The 23182-nt window shown below is 36.6% G+C and overlaps 1 protein-coding gene across 1 annotated transcript in view; it reads right to left on the reverse strand.

Moving 5' to 3' along the window:
• Positions 1-7615: 7615 nt before the first annotated feature.
• LOC306883701 (chondroitin sulfate synthase 1-like) overlaps positions 7616-23182 on the reverse strand; it is a 77956-nt gene continuing 62389 nt past the window's right edge. The window contains exon 3 of the mRNA XM_079439112.1: positions 7616-11115. Coding sequence (XP_079295238.1) covers positions 9517-11115 — 1599 coding nt within the window. The 3' untranslated portion in view covers positions 7616-9516. The remainder of the gene's footprint in view (positions 11116-23182) is intronic.

The raw sequence follows: 23182 nt of genomic DNA on the forward strand, positions 1-23182 counted from the left end.
GTCACAGCAAAGGGTCTGAATACTTAAGACCATGTGATATTTCAGTTTTTCTTTTTTAATAAATCTGCAAAAATGTCAACAATTCTGTGTTTTTCTGTCAATATGGGGTGCTGTGTGTACATTGAGGAAAAAAATGAACTTAAATGGTTTTAGCAAATGGCTGCAATATAACAAAGAGTGAAACATTTAAGGGGGTCTGAATACTTTCCGTACCCACTGTATACATATATATACATATATACATACATATACACATATACATATATATATACATATATATGTATACGTGTGTGTATACACGTGTGTGTCTGTGTATACACGTGTGTGTATACGTGTATACACATACATATATATATATATACACACACACACACACACACACACACACACACACGTAGACATTTATACAGTGGCTCAGTGTCAAAAAGTAATCACTTTGAGCCACTGTATAAATGTCTACATCATGGGTCTAAATGCATTGTTATAAATCATGAACATGCAGTTATGAAAAAAAATCTAAATGTCAAAGAAATTATATACAAAAAATGTATATTGTACACACACACACACACACATTTAAATATGGAATATGTATACATGTAAAATAAAAATGCATACAAAATAAAATGCCAAAAATGTCTGTGCGCATAAATATTTTGATGGTGCATGATACAAAATTATTCCACATAATTTTTTGGTTTATTTGGGAACATTTTATTGATGAAAATTTTTTTTGACAACACCTCACCCCCCCCATCCCAAAATATTTTTTTGTTGTTGAGGCAACGTTGCGCAACAATGGTACAGAATCTCGGAGGACATTCTCATTCACATCTCATAAGACACTGTTCAGAGAGCAATTCAAAAATCACAAATCTGTCAAGAAATCCTTAAGTGAAAAAATGAAAGACACTTGAAACCCACTGATATATTGCACTTGATCCAGACGTAGGTTTGTGTCGTGGTGCGAGGCTGGGAAACTCCGGTCCTGGAGGGCCACTGTCCTGCAGAGTTTAGCTCCAACCCTAATTAAACACACCTGCCTGTAGCTTTCTAGTGATCTTAAAATACATTCATTAGCTGCTGCTGATGTTGCTCCTGTCATATCATGTACTTCTTGGAATGAGACTTTACTCTGTGTTAAACTTCAAGTAGCACTTCTCTGCTGTGAAACAGGGGTGCACATTACTCTTTTTGCACATCACTTTGGGTGTTCCTTTACACCCAGGAACCTTGCATCTTCCCTTTTTGTTATGCATTATTTGCCCGTATGTATTCTCAATGGGGAATCCTGGTTAGGGATGGGAGCTGTGGACCCCTGCTTACCCCTTATTGCGCAACGTTTCCTGAGGCAACGAAAAGAAAAACTGAATTTTTGAACATGCATTATAAATAAATAAAATTCATAAAACCTGACAAAAGTCTTCTCCACACCTTCATACACACTTTTTTTTTATGTACAGTTCATGTCATTTGAAATAAGATTACTAAAGCAAATAATCTTGCCTTCTCACACCATGTGCTCCTGTGACCATGTCTCAGAACAGGACATCCCACCTTCAAATGGTGCTTGATAGTGACTCCCACACCTCATTGGTTGCAATAAATTTAAAAAACATGTACTGAAAATGGGGCATAAGAAAAACGTCCTGTTGCCTGAGGGCAACGCTATGCTGTAACGTTAGAGGGTTAAATTTGTTAGTAGACTGCCGATGCATCTGTCCACATCCCGACATCAGGCCTAATGGATCTTATCTGGAGTCTGAGGAACAACGGAACAGCTTCATGATCGTTAGATGTGGGAGGAAGAGAGAGACACGCTTCAGTGCCTGCAAGGAATCATCCATTCTGCTGTCGAACAATACAGCAGATGTCACAAATACATGACAGGAGCTTTAACGGCCGAGTTAATGGAAACAGCGGAGGTTTGGGCCAAACTCTTATTACTTATTCAGAGCAGAACAACAGCCGGCTCTGCGGTGTGCTCATATCGCTTTCAGCGCGGGAACACTGTTACTGAACCCCGCAGCCGACAGATGCATGCCCTGCTCTTCTCAAACAGCAGCCTTTTCGGCTCTTCTCTGAACCCCGAGCATATTCCTGAAAGAAATGGTGAAAACTATCAACAGTGCAAAAATAAAAACAAACATTAGACCAAATATTACGCAAAGTTATGCAAATGACGACTTTTTGATGACTAAACCAGTGAAAACATCAGAAAGCTGCATGCATCAAACGTGAGACTCACGTGCCTGCATCGACGTGCTGTAATTGGCGGATTATCCTGCAATATGATTTTAAACAAAAAAAACCCCCGCCTCTTTTGTTCGTGGACGAACAAAATGAACAGTCAAACTGGAAAAGAAAATAGTGATAAAATAAAAAGATAATTGTGGCTTTTTTCTCTCTCACAATTCTGACTTTTTTCCTCGCAATTTGTAAGAAAGAAGTCAAAATTACAATGTATAAAGTCAGAATTGCAAGATAAACTGGCAATTCTCAATAGAGAAGTCGGATAGGATACAGAAATATGCATTTGCGAGAAAAAAGTCAGAATTGTGATAAAGAGCATTAAAACAACAACAACAACAATAATAAACATAGCTGCAAGCAGCAATGGGCCAAGCACAGCAGCAAAATGAGGAGCTAAGCATAGCACGGAGCATCAGAACAACTGCAGAAATTAGTAATTGAAGCCATTTTAAGATTATTGTAGCCCAAATGGCTGAAAAATGATTTAAAACTACTAGTAATATGTTTGAATGACTTTTAACTTTTGACCAACAGGTGGCACCGTTATCAAATCTATGTGGTGTGTTCTGTGTGAGGTGACAATGGCACACACAAAGTTTGGTGTCAATATGCCAAAGCATTGCAGAGATACAGCCTCAAGTGTCACTTTGGCATCATGTCTCAAATTCGTTGTTGTGGTATGTAAAAATGGTTTTGTCTATCAACACAAAATCCATAACTTTTTGTCAGCATGGTCTGAAGATGATGTGATTCGATTTTGGTGAAAATCGGACCAATGGTCTAGGAGGAGTTCGAAAAAGTAGGTTTTCGACAAATCAAAATAGCGGACAGAAAGTTCGGCTTACTATGACATGATTGATATGTGTTGTCAGCATGACCCAAGGAATATTTTGAGACCAGCTTCATTACAATAGGCTAATGCAATCAAAAGTTATTTGCAGTTTTGTAAATTTCATTATTAATAATTAATGAATGGTTTATTACTCGACCAATAGGTGGAGCTGTTACCAAACTGACGTGGCGTGGTCAGTGTGAGGTCACAATGTCACATACAAAATTTGGTGTGAATGTGTCAAAGTTTCACTGAGATACAGCCTTAGATGCAGTTTGGCATCTTCCCAGCAAATTCGTTGAAGCGCTAAACGAAAACCGTTTTGTATATCGACACAAAATCCATGACTTTTTGTCAGCATGGTCTGAAGATGATCCGAGTCAAATTTGGTGAAAATCGGACAAACGGTCTAGGAGGATTTCGAAAAAGTAGGTTTTCAACATGAATCAAAATGGCGGACAGGAAGTTCATCCAATTATGGCAAAATTGGTATCGATGTTCTTAGCATGAACCAAGGAATCTATCAACATGAGTTTCATTACAATAGGCTAATGTAAGCAAAAGTTATTAGCATTTTTAGAAATTTCATTATAACTTTTGTCCCCAAACTTTGAGTACCATCAGGGCATGGTGCCGAAGCAGCATACAGAGTTTCGTAATATGTCAGTGCATTCGTAAAATATAGCATTTTACGTCAAAATTCAACATGGCTTGAATTTTTCCCAAAGGCTTGGATTCGACATGATTCACCAAATCTAAAGAGACCATTTTTATGATTTTTGGCCAAACCATTCACAAGTTATAAGCAAAAATATGCATTTTTCATATCTCCTGACCACTAGGTGGCACAGCGCCGAAACACTGCATGTCGCCTCAGGTCATGCTTGTTATAAGACACACTAAGTTTGGTCTCAATCTGTCAAACCCTTACGGAGATATAGCCATTTTTGCATGCTTTTCGGCAAATTCGTTAGTGTGGTAAATGCTATCGTGGGAGCGACCTCTCAGAACAGCCGGATTTGAGAAAAAAAACCAAAAAAAAACACTGGGTGGATTTTTATCATTATAAGATGGTTGTGTACACATACTTCCAACACACATTTATGTTTAAACAACTTGAAAAGTGAATTTTGCATCCGATGACCCGTTTAATGTTCCATGACGGAAAACGGCTTCAAAGATAGATAGCCTGGATGGAAAACTTTTGAGTGTCTTCGTAATGTTGAACGCAAAACCTGTGAATTTCAACTGAACACTAATTAACAATTACTAATTCATCTGATATTACTATTCAAAGGTTTTTGGCCGGGATGTTTAAATTCCCCAAAATGGCAGAGTTGTCTTTATTTACCTGTTGATGTGCTGTCCACCACAGTCCTCATAGTTTAAATTTATGTTTGATTGTTTTGATAGTTCTCTGTAGATCCCACCTTCTCACATGCCACGATTGGTCAACTGTGTGCAATGCCTACATGCTATTGGTCAAATTAAATTCAGTCTTTACTATCAGCAAGTATGAAAACCTGGACATTTTAGGCAATTTAGAGGGAAAAAGAGGAAGGTCACCCTGTGTGTGAGGAACATTTGTCATTTTTCACTGAGCTAGAATGTTTTCTCCAGGTTGGATCTTTAACCACATCGACCAAAGAAATTAAAATCTTAGTTTGATATGGATCAGAAGCAGATGTGTCAGTAAAGGACTTCAGAAACAAGTAATTTAGCCGTTCTTTTAAACACATCCACCTCACAGCAGAAGCTGTAAGAAAAGCCAGAGAGAGTCAAGCCAAAGACTGACAGCAAGGTGCCAGGAAAAATCATGGCAGGGTAATATTTGGTCTTTTGAAAGCCAGGTGATGACACAGCACTGTTTCACCTTAAAACCAATTGCCTGCTGTTCAAGCGAGACTCAACAAGCTCCAGCCACCATTATTAATCTGGTTTCAGCTCTTCTGGCCAGTAAGATCATAACTAAAACACATTAAACCAGAACATTCAGTTTCACACTGGTCAACAGATCAGCTCTGAACATTTCAAAACTGAAAATTCATGTTCATGCAAATAAATGAGATGGCAGCCTAACAAAGGCGGCATTCAGTTTTAGTCCTGACATGTCGGTTTCTATCTTACTTATCAATAAGCACATCGACTGCCATGCAAAACACAAACTTATTTACAAAGCAGGAGTTTGTTCCATGAAGTCTAAAGCTTATCAGCTGTGTAACGTCAGGATGTTCCTCAAAGAACATCAGAAACTCTTTTACATGATGTGGTTGTGTTGAAGATTTACATTAAGTATTTATTTGATTTGGTGGGGTTAAATGGATGTTTATAAGTTCAAGCCTCTGTGGTTACAATCAAAAATGTAACCAAGTATTTAATGCTGGAAATGTATAACAATTAAAAACTCATGTTAACGCTAATGAATTTCTGGGTCTAATATCAGTGTCGATTATGGTTTTGGCTCTGGGTTACACCGATATTTATATTAATTTATTTATTTAAAATAACACTCACACATATATATACACATATACATACATACACACACACACACACACACACACACACACATGCATATATATATGCACACACACGGTATGATTTAATTTTATTCTTTATTGACCACTTTTAGTTAGTTTTAGTGCATTTGTTGTAATTTGTATTTAAATACTATTTTTTAAGATTATTCAAGATTATATAAGATTCAATTAATTTATTAGTTTTAATTTATTTAGCTTTAGCACTGCAAGTTAATGTTAAAAAGTTATAATAATATAAAACTTAAAACTTTTAAAAAACTTTTTTTTAAATGGTTTTAGTTAATGATAATAACCCTGATATATTTTTGGTAATTAAAATGCATGGCCTCTTAGAATTTCAAAAAAGGAAATATACCCTAACAGAACTGACTTTTAATCCAGCACTTTTTAAAAAGTATAACTAGGGGAAAAAAATAAAAAGTGTAATTTTATCCTCAGTATGGTTTTACAGTGTTGGATTTAGCTAAATGTTGAGAAAGAAAATAAACGTATTTAAATGAGCACAGTTTACTCGCTAAGAAAACCACAGATATTCAAGTATAGACAAAAACTCTCAGTCTCTCAAGCAAAACCTCTAAACCTACTCATTCCTCAAGTGCCCCATTTCACACACAAGGAATGTTATTTTAAAGGTGTGTGTGTGTGTGTGTGTGTGGAATATCAGGAGCAGTGGGTCAAACGAAACACAGGCTGCTCATTTCAAATGAGAGATATCTGCTGAATCATAGTCCTGTATAAAGGGAATTGCACAATCGAACAGGGCTGTCATCAAAAGATGCCGTGAAAAAGACAACCACAAACATAAGAATCCACTCCCAGGGCAGGTACACTGGAGGAAAATGGTAGAGACATGGGCTCCGTTCCAAAACCTAATGCGCTGCTTGCTGCCTACTGAGGCACCACGAATCTGACACAAGAGACCTTTTCAGTCCTCAGAAGAGACATGAGATTAGAGTATCATCTCAGAAAGCATAAAAATATTTCTATTTATCATAGTTACAGCTAATATTTCTCTCAGTTTATCTGCCATCTTACATTGATTTTATCAAGTTTGTTGCAATGGGAAAACGTTCCCCATTTAAGATGCATGCAATGTAAGTTTAAGGTATCTTTGAACAATGCTGCCTACAGTTTTGCACAGGTTTAATGGCGAAAGCACATTAAAATGCAGTCTGTGTAAGCAGCCTACAAGGTTTTGGAACAGAACGGAATAAGATCTCTCGATAGCATTGATTTTGTGGCGCGGAGAAAGGTATAGCTTATTTGTTTTAAATCAAGTAACGGTCACGGGCAGGAAAGGTGAATAGATTCAGGTCTTGGCTTTTGCTTACGTGGGAGTTTCTACACGTGTGCATTAAGACTTACGTTTCATAAAGGTGATGCTTGTTGGCCACTGCAGTTTTGGGGCCTCCTATAATTACCTGGAATGTTTGCTGGTCACCATCCATTCCTCGCTTCTGAACTCTTCTACCAGGTCACAACTCGAGAATCTTTTGAGAACAATGAGACTAAGTCAATTTCATTTTTAAAATGTAATTTCACTCTGACTTATGAACTCGTGTTGTGCTGAAAATCATTTCCTAATTTGGCTTTCCAGGTCAAAAATGATGTGATCTCACCAAATCTTGAATTCAATCTCGCGGTCAACTTCTCTTTTAATTCGCACAGGTTTTGTGTTTCTTTTTGGAACTGATTGATCATAGGCCTCATTGATCAGAGTTAATACACCTTATTTTTGGAAGGGAAAAAACTTTATTTGTGAATAATTTTTGCAAATTCACTCAAAACCTGAGGTGCATAAACTCTACAATCAGTCGGTTCCAAAAAGAAACAAAAACTGTGCTAATTGAAAGAAAACAAGTTCATAAAAAGATTGAGCTCAACATTCGGTAATAATATATCATGATAAATTAAAAAAAGAAAAATTGTGTACGCTGATAATTTTTGAACAGAAACACCAGTGCAACAAGTGGGGGAATTTTTTTTTTTTCGGGAAGAAGAAAATCCTCTCTGGGTCAAAATGCTTGCAACACATCATGAGATTTAATAGATACTCTAGTTGTTTTCTTGGTTTGAATCAAGTTGAGCTATTGAAAGCATCATTTCACAACTCATATAAAATCAGTAATGTACCACAATGGACGTCATAATATTTTAGGTTGTGTGAAAGACTTGTTTATGCAAAGCTAAATCCAATCGTTCTGTCCTGTCATGATGACATACAGCTGGTAAACCTGGCAAGTTTCGCAAGATTGATACCAGTAAAGGACTTAAGGAGAACTCAAGAATTGCACAAACATGCTTACTAGTGTCAGAGATTTGATTCTCAGGAAAAATGCTCACTCATGTATTTTTTATCCTTTGGATAAAAGCATCTGCTAAAAAGCTGTTTTGCTGCTAAAAGGATGATTTAGATGACATTACACATCAAATAACACATTTTTGTATGGAATAATTCATGCAGGCACTTTCTGCACCGAAATTCTTGTCACATATACATCCATAGTGCACTACAGTAAACATCTGTTTGGAAGTTACCAATAGATCTCAACTTGTTTTGAATCTGGAGCGTTCCTTTAAAAGTGTGCATTTGGATGGTCTAATAAGCAATTTAAAGGCAAACAAAATGGCCTTAAGGCATGGCACATTTTGGATATAGAAATCAAAACACGATGCATTTTGTTAAACATTTTCCATTTTATTAAATATAAAAGTTTTGTCCCAGTTGTATGGGGGCTAACAGAGAACTGAAGTATGAAAACGCCCCAGAAAAGAACGAAAAACAAAGAAACAGACTACTGTGGGAGATCGGTCTTCGTTTCAGAAGGCGAGGCGGCGATTTGGGCTGATTCCCTCTGTGGAGTGCATGGCTCAATCACAGGAGAATGGCCTGTATGCAACCGTATCAAAAATTAAATAATGAACAGGAGTAAATGAAACAAGAAAATAGATTGCAAAGTGGCTTGTTGTCGACATACGTTCATAAAGCCAGGTAGAATAGAAATCTGGTCATCGGTACCGCCATCCAACAGTACAATTCAAACGCTTTTCCCGCTCCACCGTCTTGCATTCGGACATCCACGCACGCACACATACACAAGCACGCTCAAACAAAAATCACCTACAGCAACTGTGCAAAAAAAAAGTCTTTGGTAATCAAAGCAATTCGAGATAGAGAGAGGAAAACGTAGAGGAACAAAAACACTATCCATGACTGATATGGTTATACAAATCTCTAATATACACAACCTCAGCCCGATATCGTACGAGACCGAACGTTCAATAAATTAGACAGTGGGAATGAGTTGGAAAGATCTACATCCAGCAGTTTCATTCACAGAAGTCAATAAAAAATAAATCAAAATCAATGGAAACAAAACAGTGTTACAATGGATCACCCAGACAAATAAACTGGAAAAACAAACCGAAAGCCAAAAAAAAGGGAGCAACTTTTGATCAATGGCCCTTAATTGTCACAATTAAGATTGTTATTTTATAGATCCCCTTTCTCAAGAATGAATCACTTGTTCATAGCTCTCTGAAAACATTCACAAATAAACATTTACCGTTTGCCAGACACCACATGTCCGTGTCCAAACTCCCTCTTCCATCATAACGCATTTTCCGGCGAGGTCCACAGCAGTCTGTACGTGAGGTGCCATAAATATAATGCTCAGTATTGGATTGGTAAAATAGATCAATGTTCCTTACGCTGCTAAAAAAAAAAGATCTGAGTCTGAAAGTGTCGCGCTGCTCCTGTACAGTTTACAAAACGAGTTCTTATTTCAAAATATATCCACAGAAGTCTTTTCTGTAAAAAATAAATAAAGGTAGTTAAAAAACACCATAAAGAGGAAGACAGACGGGTGGGTGTGTGCGCACTTGCCGGGTCTATTCTGTCCTCATTGAGTCGTTATTAGAGTTCGAGATCTTTCGGAAGCCGTGGTCGTTCTTCTCCAACCACAGCTCCGCCAGTTGCTGTGTGGAGCCGTGAGAGGACGCTTTGGATCCCAGGCACATTTTGTACTGCTTGGGATCGAGGTTGGGGTCGCAAACCACGGGGTGGTGGACATGTACGATGCCGGTGTCCGTGCTGCGGAACAGCTTGATCCCGGACTGGACGAATTTGTTAAAGAGGTCCACGTCCTCCAGTCCCCAACCTTGGATGGAGACATCAAAGCCACCCGCTTTGGCCAAGTCTCCTTTGTAGACGCAGACAATCCCGAAACCGTAGTGTCTCCACAAGCCCGTTTTGGAGGTGAACACGTAGTGGTTGTCGCTGGGCACCTTGCCCGAGTAGACAACCTTTGGGTCGTACTGGCTGAAGATGATGGGAAAGTACGTTTGCTCCCCCAGTATGGTGTTCCCGCGACATCTGCTCAAGAAGTCGGGGGTAAACAGTAAGTCCACGTCACAGTAGAAGAGCAAGGAATCATTGGTAAAGTGGGCCGAGCCGACCTCCAGGGCCAGAGCACGGGAGAAGAGTCCGGAAACCGGTTTTATCTCCATGTCGGCTTTGGGATACTTCATGTGGTACTCCCTCATGAGCTCGATTTGCTTGATGCGCTCCGTGTTGTTGTCCGTGCTAAAGAGCAGAATCAGCAACTTGACGTTCTGGTTGGGAATCAGGCAGATCTTCTCGAAGTTGGCCATGAAGCGCATGAAGATCTCATAGCGTCCCGCCAGGGGCACGAGGATGTTGATCTTCTTCTCTTTGGGTTCTTGTTGTTCGAGGCCAGCTTGGCTGCTCAGCTTGAACGGGACGAGCATCTTGAGAGAGTTGGACAGGAAAGACAGCGAGTCAGAGTCTTGATTGATCCTGGCAGCCAGGACTCGGGCGTCCATCTCCTCGTCTTCCAGGAACTGGATCTTACTGAAGGTCTGTTGGAGATAGGCGTGCCTCCTTACGGGCACCGTCATGGTCTTCCCCTTGTGCTTCTTGTAGAGCAGCAGGAGATCCAGTACGTACTCAGCCCCGTACATGGGGTTGACCCTTCGGTAGCCGTACTGGATCTCTTTGAAGTCGATGACTCTTCCTCGCGTCTTGGCGTTGGCGTTAATCATCTCCATAACCTGCATGATGATGTCGTCCAGCGCCATCTTCTGTGAGGAGTCGATGCCTCGACGCGGAGGCTGCCCATCTGAGGATGAGAAAATGTACTTGCCCGTGAGGAACTCCCATTCCAGCACCTCCTCACGTTGGTGGGGATGAAAGCGCATGAAGGACGGAGGCATGCCCAGCTGGAGGTCTTCCTTGTGCACCTCGGTGTTGCTGTAGCGGCTCATCTGCACGATCTCGCGGTGGAGCTGGATGGTGCGGTGGCGCAGCTCCGCGATCTTGCGGCTCAGCATGTAGCTGTGCAGGCGATACTGGTACGGCGGGTTCTTGTTGGGGTGAAGGGTTATGGCCCGGTGGATCTTGCTGTTGTGGAGGTCACGGATGTAGCCCTTCTTGTTCGGTTCGTAATTCTCATAGAACAGCTGCTGCATCTGAAAAAGAGAAAATGGGTATTAATGAGTGGTTTAGACATCATAACGGCTGAACTGTGTAATGAATTATTCATTGCACATGATTAAAATGATTAAAAGCCTGGAAACTAAAAACAAGAATGGGCAGAACACACACTTATTTTCAAATTGAAGGGCCAAACTGAAACGCAAACAAGCGAATCTGCCTTAAGACACAGGAGAAGGTTGGAAAGTGTCCCACAGACCAATCATGGAATCAAAAGCGATATCGTGACATGGGTAAGATTACAGAACAAGACCTGTCTGAGGAGTCTGGAAGGTGATACCATCACTAGCACAGAGTCACACGACCCAACTAACCCATTTCTAGGCCAGTCCTGTAATGTGGTTCGTACACATATATATAGGCAAAAGTACAAGAGCAACAATTATTATTTTAAAGCAATTTCTTCTTCAAAAATAAATAAATAAAATAAATAAAAAATAAATAAACAGATAAAGAAAAATATTAAATAATAATAAAAATATTATGTAATTATTTGAAAATACTACAAGTAAATAAAAATGAATTAAAAAAAAGCTGTTCCTGAAAACTAATGCTGAGTGGCCAATGTCCAATATATTATCACTCATAATATTTCTAAAAATATCTGAAATGTCAAAAAATATCACTCTACTTACAGTATGACTTGAGATGACTAGTGATAATGATAGATCAGTTGATATTTGTCCATTTTGAGATAAATAACAATTGTGTAAGTACTACTTTCATTTCATCTAGTCATAAGACCTGACGAACCCATTTCTAGCCAGTCCTATAAAGTGGTCTATATAGACAAGTGTAAGCGAACAAGAGCAACAAAATTAAAATAAAATTTAGTATAAAAATCATTTATATTTTCAAACATATAAAAATATGTATTCTTTTAAAAATACTTGGTGAAATAAAAAGATAAATAAAATGATGCTCTTATAACTACAGTGCTGGGTGTCCAATATATCCTATAGGTCTGATATATTATCACTCAAAATCTAAAAGTCTATAAATATTGCTCTCAAGTCACAATGCAAGTAATGTCAGACCAGTTGATATTTGTCCATTCTGAGAATAACAAGTGCTACTTTCATGCCATCTGTTGCTGCATTGAGTATATTGTGTCTTAAAGGCATAAATCTGGCATGAATGACACCACAAAGACAACTCCAGAACCAGTTACGTTCTCAGATTCAATATCCTACAAGTCTGTTGAATAATTTGTGGACCAAGTAATAACCTGCAATCATTGAAGACAAAACCAGGTGCTCCAAACTGCAGCTCCGCTGGCTCTGGCTGAAAGGGTAATAAGGGTGTGAGAGAAAAACTGTGCCAATAAGCAGGTTAGATTGACCTGACAAAGCCTGAGAACACTTCTCAGCAGCAGTCAGGATTGTGGGAACACTTCATCATTAGCCAGACCGTAATTATCCCGACTCCAGGTCACTTCTTTATTCTTAAGGCACTTTATGACTCATTATAAAAATTCCATGATGGCCATTGATGTGATGAGGCCGTTCATTAGCATTTGGATTTAAATACCACTGAGTGGCGTCTACGAATAGAGGCAGAATTAGAAAAGTAAAACTTGGAGAGGAACTAAAGGTCGGTTCAAACTCAAAATTGGTCCTCACATGCCAGGACGAGGCACATCAGTGTTATTAACGAAATTACAAGAGCGTCTCTCTGCCCCAAAGCAACCACTTACATTTAGTCTTTAAGCAGAAGCTCTCATTCAAAACCACTCAAAGCGCATCTTTATTATAAAGTTTTCCCAGAGCTTTTGACCAACGAATTTCCATAACTTTCCCACTTATATTACTGGATAATTGAAGCATGTGAATACGGGATAAGATTGCACTCACAAAGAGACAAGAAAAATGCAGCTCGCTCTAGAAATTTCCATAACTTTAAATTTTGACTTTAGAATTTTTTTATATGGGTTTATGGGCTATAAAAATGGTATCATTGGTACTCTAGGGTATATAAAGCGTTCTGAGGGGGTTTGAATAAATAAATACTGCATGGCCAGTAAATAATGTGAATAAATGAATGTTTTGTCATCATACTAGCTAAAATTTCACACACAAAGAGGAAGTTGTAACCAAGACAAAAGCTTATTTGCTATAGAAATTTTAATGACTTTCAAATTTGACACATAAAAATTACTCTTCCAGGGTTAAATTTGTAAAATTACAAGATATTTTTTTTTTCCCATGACTGCTGGTCATAATATATATTTACCAAAAAAAAAAAAAAAATTGGTTGCCATACTAAGTGGTTTTTAATTAATAAATAATTTATAGCCAATGTATGAATAATGTATACAAACCAATCTATACATTTAATTATTATTAAAAAATGTATATAATATAATACAACAACATTGCATATACTTATGTTATTGTTTCTATTGAGAAGTAATAGTTAAAAATACAAATATATATACTGGATGAGATTGCACTCACAAAAAGTTAAAGGCAAGAAAAATGCAAGTTTCCATGACTTTCAATTTTAGCTCACAGAAATGACTCCTCCAGGCCTACATTTTTGAAATATACCCAGATATATCTACAGGTTTTTCATGATTGTGGGCAATAAATACAGGTATTATAGGTGTTCTGAGAGGTTACCATGCAATGGAGGACTTTTTAAGCTACTAAAAACACGCCACCAATTAGGTCATGAGATGGATTTACTCATTTCCCCCACAATGCTCTTTTCCCATCTGCAGCTCTGCGTACGGCAGTTGACAAATGAAAACATTTAGACTGCGCTGACATTCAGATAGCAGACGTGTCTGTAATGGAGGATTCCAGAGAAATGAACTCAAGCTGCAATCGCGCCGTCACACGACGTCCTCGAGCCTAAACAAATACATTACAACAAGACACAATCACTTCATTCCCACAGATAAATGCACACAGCTGTATGACAGCACCAGTCTGCTTTCCGTCAGGACTCGACAGCTTTCCATTACAGCCCATAACAGGAAGCTAAAGCGAGAAGGTTCGAATGAGAAAACCTTAAAAGGAACAGCTCATCCAAAAGACTGAAATTCTGTAATCATTCACTCACACTCATGAGAATTAGTCCAGTAAACCACAACAAAAGCTCTACATGAGAACAATAATCATCAGTCAAGCTATACAAGCCAATAAATAAACCTGTAAATCAATCAATCCATCTATCCACATTTTACCTTGTATATATGCATACACAAATAAATAAATACATATACATACATAAATATATATACACACACGCACACACACACACACACACACACATATATATACATATATATACACACATACATACACACACACAAAATAATATTTATTATATTAGATTTTTTTTTTGAGAATATTTGAATTTTCCCAAATAAATGAATAAATAATAATACACATTTTGGATATGACAATTTATTAATGCTAAATGGGACACTGCTGAAATTAAATAAACAATACATAATATAAAAAAAAACAAAAAAAAAAACTGCATAATATTTATTCAACAATATTTACTCAGTATTATGTGGTTTCATTCATTAGCATATAAAAAAACCCACACTGAAAATGGAAATTTTGGAATTTACATCAGCCACCCATCCCCAGGATAAATTATCATTACTATTATTAATTGGCCATAGCAAAGCTCAGTTAATTCTATAATCTGTGAATGATTATCAGCTGATGGGAATAATCTCACAGTCCAAGTATCGGCCTGCTCTATATACTGCATCATGAACTCATCTCTACACTGTAAACCAAATCACTGAATTACATTTAGCAAACGAGTCCCTGTCATGTGATGCACATTGAAAGCAGTCACGTTTAGCCCTAAGAGAAAGTAAAGCTTGAATTGTTGACAAACAGCAAGAGAAAAAAAAGAGTGAGTACTAATGTGACACGCAGACGCCGGGATCAGAGTAAAGCGACTCACAGACGAATGTTTGACTTCTCCTGCAGAAGAAGGTTAATGCGCTCCGTTTCCCTTCAAACACAGCGGGAGAGTTGCTTGGCACGGGAGCCCATGTTAAAGTCAACATGTTGTCATAATTGACCCTATTTATGCTCCTAATGAATCGTTCAGTTGAATATCGTGTTAGTCAAATGTGTTGCGAATGCGGAGCTTTTTCCATCTTTTATTCTTCACCAGCACTGATTGATTGTGGCGTACAGCTGATTCTCATGACTCCTCTGTTATTATGACAGTGTTGGTTGATTGGCAGATTTGTTCGGGATGGTAATTAGCGTGGGAATGAAATCTGACATGGAGAAGCACATCCCGCCACTGGAGCATGTGATGTGAGATTACAGCTCGGATTCAATCCGTCCACAGCTCTGATAACACGCCACGCTTGACTTACTGGTTTCAGATTGCAGCTGCTGAGATAACGCAATTTATTTCTCCTTTTTCTAACATGTAAAGAGTGATCTGCTAATAAGCTGCTCCCTCATTTAAAGTCATATAAGGCCTACTTATTCACTTAGGCCTAGCACATTCACTGTTCATTTGGCTTGGCTGGGAGTAAACATGCTTTCAATATTCTTAAGAGAGGATTAATGTTGTGCATAAGATATTAAAACTCACTTTCAATTAGACACTGTATTAATCTCTAAGCTGAAAACACAAACAACTTTGATAAAGCAGCATACCAGCTGCTATATGCATATGCAAATGTGCATTTTAAGATTAATGCACGGACTGATAACTGTACCCATTTAGCCAATTAATACAAGTGTGTCAATACAAAAAAAACAATAAGTTAAAACATTTACTGTTTTCAAATAGTATGTGGTGATTTTGAGGTAAATATTGCATCAGATAATGGGTTATTTGCATTTGCAAATGCATTTTAGTGAATTTAGAGTAAATTCAAATACTTTGTGGTGAATTTGAAATAAATACTCCATAAAATAAGGGTTTATTTACATCAATTTTTGTTTCATGCATTACAAGTTTTATATAATGCATACATAAATTGATATGATTTTATAAACTTTTTTGCATGTTAATATCGTAGCGTCAGTGAAGTGCAGGGCCAGAGAGTGATGTGAGGTGTTGTTGTTCCTGTGACGTGATTAATCAGCATCTGACCGGAGAGAACGTCTTAAACCCATCAGAGCGAGTGTGATTTATCTGCTGATGAATAAGCAGCATCACTGCTCAGCCTGAATCAAAGTCATGTGTGTGTGACTCCTTCCCTACAGATCCCGGACAGAAAATTAAAAGCATCCATTTGTGCTGGAACATTTGCCAGAGTTGTTAACTCAAAAGGACTTCGAAGTAAAACAATGGTAATTCTTTCCACTACTTAATGGGAAGCGATTCCTCCTAAATGTTAAACATGTTTCAGGGCTGATTTGATGGCCGAGCTCTTCACACTGCTGGTGAGCATCAAAAACAGATGGAGACTTTCTAATATCTCATGCGTGATGCACAGGACTACACCCAAACAACATTTGTTTAAAAAGTAAAAAAAAAACTGCATAAAAAATAAATAAAAATAACATTATGTAAATTAAATAACAGTCAAGCAGCCATAAACATACAACTTAATTAGTTGCCATTTACTGAAAAATGCAAAATATAAAAAAGGGTCGAAAATGAACACAAATCATAGTCAAAAGATGTTTTTACTATGCTAAAAAAATAAAAAAATAAATAAATAAATTGTACCTACAAAAAACTCAAAGTAAAAAAAATAAATAAAAATAGAATAAAATGGCAAAAAAAGTAAAAAATAAAAAAGTAAATAAAGATGTAATAATATCTGAGATAATACATAACAGTAAAGTTATATTAAAATCTAAATAAAAATAAAATGTATAAAATAAATCAATGTAATCTTACCTATGAAATGCTAAATAACTTCAAGTGCATAATATTAAAATTAGGTCAATAAAATAAAAATATAAAATAAAAAACAAATAAAATAAATAAATTGTAATGCTACCTGAGATACTAAAACTAAATTTCAATTAAAATAATAAATAAAAATGTAATTGTACGTATGAAATACTAAATAACTTACAAATTTGTGTTATTAAAAACAGCGTTAATTTTAAAAAAGAAAAAAATATTCTTCCTCAAAGACAAAATTTATTTTCAAAAACAGTTTAGTTGTTTGCCTTTTCAAAAGCAATAAACAATAAAAACAAAACAAATGTACATAAACACATTACTATCATCTCTAAAGCAAAGTGAAGAATAAAGAATTTAATTTGAGAAGTCAGACCTCTCACATTTCTAACACTATTAAAGGTTTATTCCTAACATCATAAGACGGTGAGTAGTTCATTTGGTTCAGTTCAGAGAGTCATCTGCTGGCTGCTCGCGAGAGGACGTGAATAATGGAGATTTCAGCGCTGCTGTCGCTGTATGATGGACGCCTCTGGTCTGGGCCTGAACTGGCACGCTTTCCCTCACCGCATGAAAACACTTCAGCGTGCCACATTCAAAATCAGCATTATGCAACACTCACAATGACGCAGATGAAGCAGCTTCCTCTGCATCACTGTGAAAAAGCCTTGTTGACTGAGAACAAGAAATGTCCTTGAGGCAGAATGAGAGCGTGAGAACGTGCCAAAGCTACGTCTGCTTCTGGAGATCAATGGGTCTCATCAGCAGAAAAGAGCACATGCATTTGGCCAGAAAAAAAAATTGTAATCATCATGCAAATCAGGTCATGTGTGAATGCTATCTGTATCGTGCAAAAAAAAACACTTTTTTTTTTTTACATCATTTGATGAATTACTGCTGACACAATTTAGAAAAAAGATATATAATCATCCCTTAAACAAAACTCTTGTTGATTGATAGTTCATTTGTATTTAACCATAAATCCGAATCTCAAAATGTAAAAGAAAAAAAAAAATCATTAGGATTTATTATTTCAATTAATAAGATGTTTTTATTGCTTAATTTTTTATTTAACCATTAAAACAGAATGCAGAAAAATTATGACGCAAACAAAACTGAATTTAATAAAAATTAAAACAGAATTTTGGGAAAAAAAAAAATTCCATAGGGCAATTTATTTTATCATTAATACTGCACAGGTTTCATGATTTTAGTTAATTAGATATGTTTTTTGATTATTAGAATTGAATGAAATAATTCAAAAGAAATCCAGAAAATTAACTGAGAACTGAAAAAAAATAAATTCAATAATTTTTTTTTATAAAATAACAATAAAACAAAAAACAAAAAACCCTACTTTCACAGGTCCCTAAAAATGTATTTTTTTGTTAGACTATTGATAAACTGTTGTTATGTACATTCTTTTTTATTACTAAAATTTAACTTAAAACGGAATCCAGAAAGATTAAAATGCAAAAAATGGAATTTGAGAAATTTAAATTGGAATTTAGAAAAGACTTAAACCGTTTCATAAGGCTCTATATAAAAAAAGTCCCAATCTATCCAGGGTTTACACTGAAAAGAACGAGTTAAATTTAATAAATGACCACTTCATAAAAATCAATAAGCATATTAAATAAATGGATTATCAGTGTTTTAGCCATTTAATTTAATGCCAAAGTCATTCATGATTTATTCCTTGTCCACTCCACCAACAGGAGACACCGTACAAAATTCTTTCACCTCAAACACTCCTCAGAAACCAAACCTCTGAGTTTTAATAAAAAGCCAACGATTTGTCCATCAACGCCTGGGAATCGGATCATTCCGGCCAATAATCGGCCCCACTGAGGGGCGGCGGGGGTCTGTCACAAAGGATGCTCTCAGCAGGTAATGAAGGTGAGTGGAGGTGGACGCTTCTGTCACTGCCCTCTTTATTGGGTCGATTCATGGAGCTTGACACAGATATTCAGCTCTGATAATTGACGGCCTCATCCAGCACCTGTCAGCTGAGCGGCTCCACGCAGAGAAGAAAGAGCACCGGAGCGGGACGCTAATAGCTATGGATTCTGGGAGCCCAGGCAGCCGGTCAAGGTCTCCTCATTAACATCTACTGACGCACTCAGAGACTAATCAAAGCTGAGACTTCAGCGCTGTCAGACGCTCTCTGACTTCCCTCAAGACAAACACACATGTCCAGCTGAACTCTCATTATGAGACCTCAAAAGAAGTCAAACAAGGTTCTTTACCATCTAAAATAATAAAAAATTAAATAGAGTGAAAATAAATGAAAGGAGTAAACCACTAGTAAATTAAATTCATTTACTAGTAAATCAATAGTAAATAAAAAAAATAAAAAAAAAGTAAATAAAATGTTAATTATGAATTTAGTAAATTTATAGTAAACTAAAATAATTGCAACTGAGAATACCAAAATACTAAACACGCTAAATTTCTATTATTAAAATAATAATAAATAAAATGTAAATAAAAAGTTATCGCACCTATGAAATAACAGTAAATTCATATTATATTAAATAAATAAATACTAAACTGCTATTATTAAAATGAAAATAAACAAAAATAAATAACAAATGAATATAATATAATACCCATGAAATCGTAAATAACAGTAAATGTCTATTGTCTATCTAACAAATAAAAATAAAATAATAAATTAAATTAAATAAGCTGGAGCTGAACTCTGGGAAGCATCATGGGACATCAAAAGATTTTTTTTTACTATGCTAATAAAAAAAAAAAAAATTAAATAAAAAAAAATAATTTAAATGATAAAATTACCTATGAACACAAAATTAGGGGTGTGCTCAAAATATCGATTCTTAGATACATACCGATATAATAAAAAAAAGATACAGTATCGATATTCTAGCCCTTAGTATCGATACTCCGCCCAGCCATTAGGAGGCGCAGCGGCGCCCGCGAGTTTAAAAAAACTCATGGAAAATGTTAAAGCAAGATGTAGCATTTAAGTGATTTCATAGTGAAATATGTTATGGCAGTACATGGTGTCAAAAAAGAATTATAAGAAGATTTAATAAGAAGTTAAGAATAAGAAGAAGATTTTGTGCTTGTGTGAGCTCAGACTGTACCCTTGGAAAGTTAAATGTTGACTTGTGGTAATTTCCAGGTTAATACAGTTTGTGTACAATTAATCAGAGCACTTAAAGTTGCAAATATTTAAGCAAAATGCACTTTGTTATAATGCACTTTTGTCTTCAATAAATTGAAGAAAAATGCAGAGTTCTGTTTGTTGAGTAAATGTATTCAGCATTAACTAATTGGCTCTGGCCCATGTATTTTTATTGAATCGTATCGAATCGTGTCACATTGTATCAAATCGTATCGAGACAGCTCTGTATCGAGGTACGTATCGAATCGTGACCTGTGTATCGAGGTATGTATCGTATCGCCAGGTTCTCCAAGGTATACAGCCCTACACAAAATAATGTGATTAAAATAATAATAACAAATAAAGTAAATAAAATGCTACCATACCTATGAGATAGTAAATAAGTTAATGTCTATTAAAATGATAACAAATAAACTAAATAAAAAAGCTAGACTCTGGTATGCATCATGGAACATCATAAACAATGTTTCTTACTATGCAAAATAAATGAACAAGCAAACAAATAAATAAATACTATTGTACCTATGAAACTAATAAATAAAAGCTGGAGCTCAACTCGCCATTCAGACGTTTTTATTAAAGATGGTGTCGTCGACACTCCGTGGCAAAGATATGAGACTTGAACATAAAACACTGGGCAACTTCTAACTACATTCAAGCTTCTTTCATCAAAATCACATTCATTTAATACGGACTAATTCTACTGTAACCAAAACAGATGTAGATGCATAAGTGCACATGAACAAAGGACAAAGATGAAATCAGCCATCGGCCATCATATGAAAGCAGCTCTCATTACAGTGATGACAGGAATCCAAGATGAGTGTTTTTTCCCCCTTAATTTCTATTTAAAAGTCAAAATAAAAGGTCATTCTCTTCCCACAGACTATGCATATCTAATAAGCGATCATAAGGAAGCAACTTTTCAGGTTATTGCATGGATGATGGACACGAACACCACATAATAACTCAATAAAAGATCATAAAGTTGCCAGTTTATGGCATACAAACAGCGTTTACTGATCTGTTAAGATCAAGGACGGTCCGTTTATTCTGTAACATAAAATCTCAATGTGTCTCATCCAACCAGAATTTAGAGTCAGAGATGATATAAAAACACTTTCAAAAATAAAATTAGAAAAAAAAGCTTAAACATTTGTCATTTAATTCACTGGATTATCTAAAAATAGCCTTACATTATGATTATTTAATAGATGAATATCTTTTCCTATTGAATTTCCTGCATAAACTTCTCGTGGTGTTATAAGACTTTAGTAGTACCGCCTAAATATATTGTATTTAGAAAAAAAAAAAAGAATAATCTTTTAATACCACTTCATTGACTGGCTTATCCACAATATGCATAAAATGATTATTTAATAAATAAACCTTTTTTATTATTAAATTTCCTGCATAAATGTAAAGAAATCTCATCATACCGTGATCTAAGTCTATATTCCTGTTGCCTTAATCTATTATATTGAGTATGTCTTGCCACTGCTTTCACACAAACATGTGTCAGTGTTTAAATCTAGATCTGAAGATGCTAGAAACCAGACGACATGAATCCGATGTTTTTGTGAAACACTTCTGACATTAAAACAGGCCAGATTGGTGTTCGATGGATAGGAAAACAAATCAATCAAAATCTTATCTTGCTCCACAGCGCTTCTCAGAGAATACAGTGGAATGCAATACAATCAGCAGAGATAAGAGGGGGAGAGAGAGAGCGCTGAGAAGAGCCTCCTGAAGAGATCGAGCCACGCTGCACACACGCACACCGACACCCACACGGAAACTATTACAGCTGTGGGTTAAAGTGCAGCCCGGGGCAATTCGGAGCAATCGGCCTCAGATTCCTGTTAAACACACTGATAACGTCCAGCACTGCATCCTGTTCAGATAGGAAACCCAAACAGGCCATAATGACAACCCTACATGATCCACAACTCCAAAAAAGTTTGCTATCGGAGTCTTTTCACACTTGGTTTAATTGCTTTGGTCTTTTACAGCAGCAGCGTGAGTATTACAGCAGATGTTTACTAATGGAGATATTGACTCAAGAAGAGAAGAGAGTCTGAAACACATTATCTGCCATTGAAAAATCCTAAATTAATTAATTAACTTAATATATTTTTTTTATATAATTGTAGTAATTGTAATTAATTTAAATTATTTTGTGTGTGAGACAGTTACATAACAATTAAACACATTTTCCCCAAAAGAGAAGTCAGTCTCTAACCAAATCAAACTCTGACATCAGTCATACTCAGGTCTGTATCAGAGCGTCCTAAATCTGCACTGTACTGTGAGAAGAATCTATGTTACGGCCTTCCAAAGTGGTGACGTTAAACCATCATTACTGGTGAGGGCTGTCTTGTCACTTAAACCCAAGACCTCATCTATTCAGTCGCAGACCCGAGTGTCTCTGTTCAGTTTTCCTCTGCATTACTTTATTATGGAGGCTTTTCATTCTCCGCTTAGTGAAATTGCGTCTGCAGCGACAGTGCTATTCCAATCCAATTCCAAAGGACTATAATACAAAGAAACCGGTCATCCCGTCCACTGATAGAAAGTATACTTAGGCTGTACTTTTTGTTTTTAGGTAATTGGGTTACAAAGCTCAATTTGTAATAACCAGGCCTGCCCCTCGGTGGGATGGTGCGGTAAGCCATACCCCTACAAAGTCAGATTTCCATCCCTGGCAGACGCAGAGGGAACAATACATCTAATAGACTGCAGGAGTAAAGGGAGATGACATTAAAAATAAGAAAAAGCACAACTTTGGAAAATCTGACTTATGAATAGAGGAAATTCCATATCAACACGAGGTTAGTATTGAACCACAAAGTAGGACAGGAAGTTGAGGGAGAAGAGGAGCTACCTGCTTCGTGGCGCCCAACATTGTTCAAAAACAGTCTGTAATTAGAAAATGAATAAAAGAAAATAAACTTGTGCCTGATGTGGATTTCAAAGCGGCAGCATATAAATCAGGCCAGATTCAGACCAAAACAGCAGAGAACAATGGTTTA

The sequence above is a fragment of the Barbus barbus genome (assembly GCF_936440315.1).
Source record: "Barbus barbus genome assembly, chromosome: 2".
In the NCBI taxonomy this organism is placed as follows: Eukaryota; Metazoa; Chordata; class Actinopteri; order Cypriniformes; family Cyprinidae; genus Barbus; species Barbus barbus.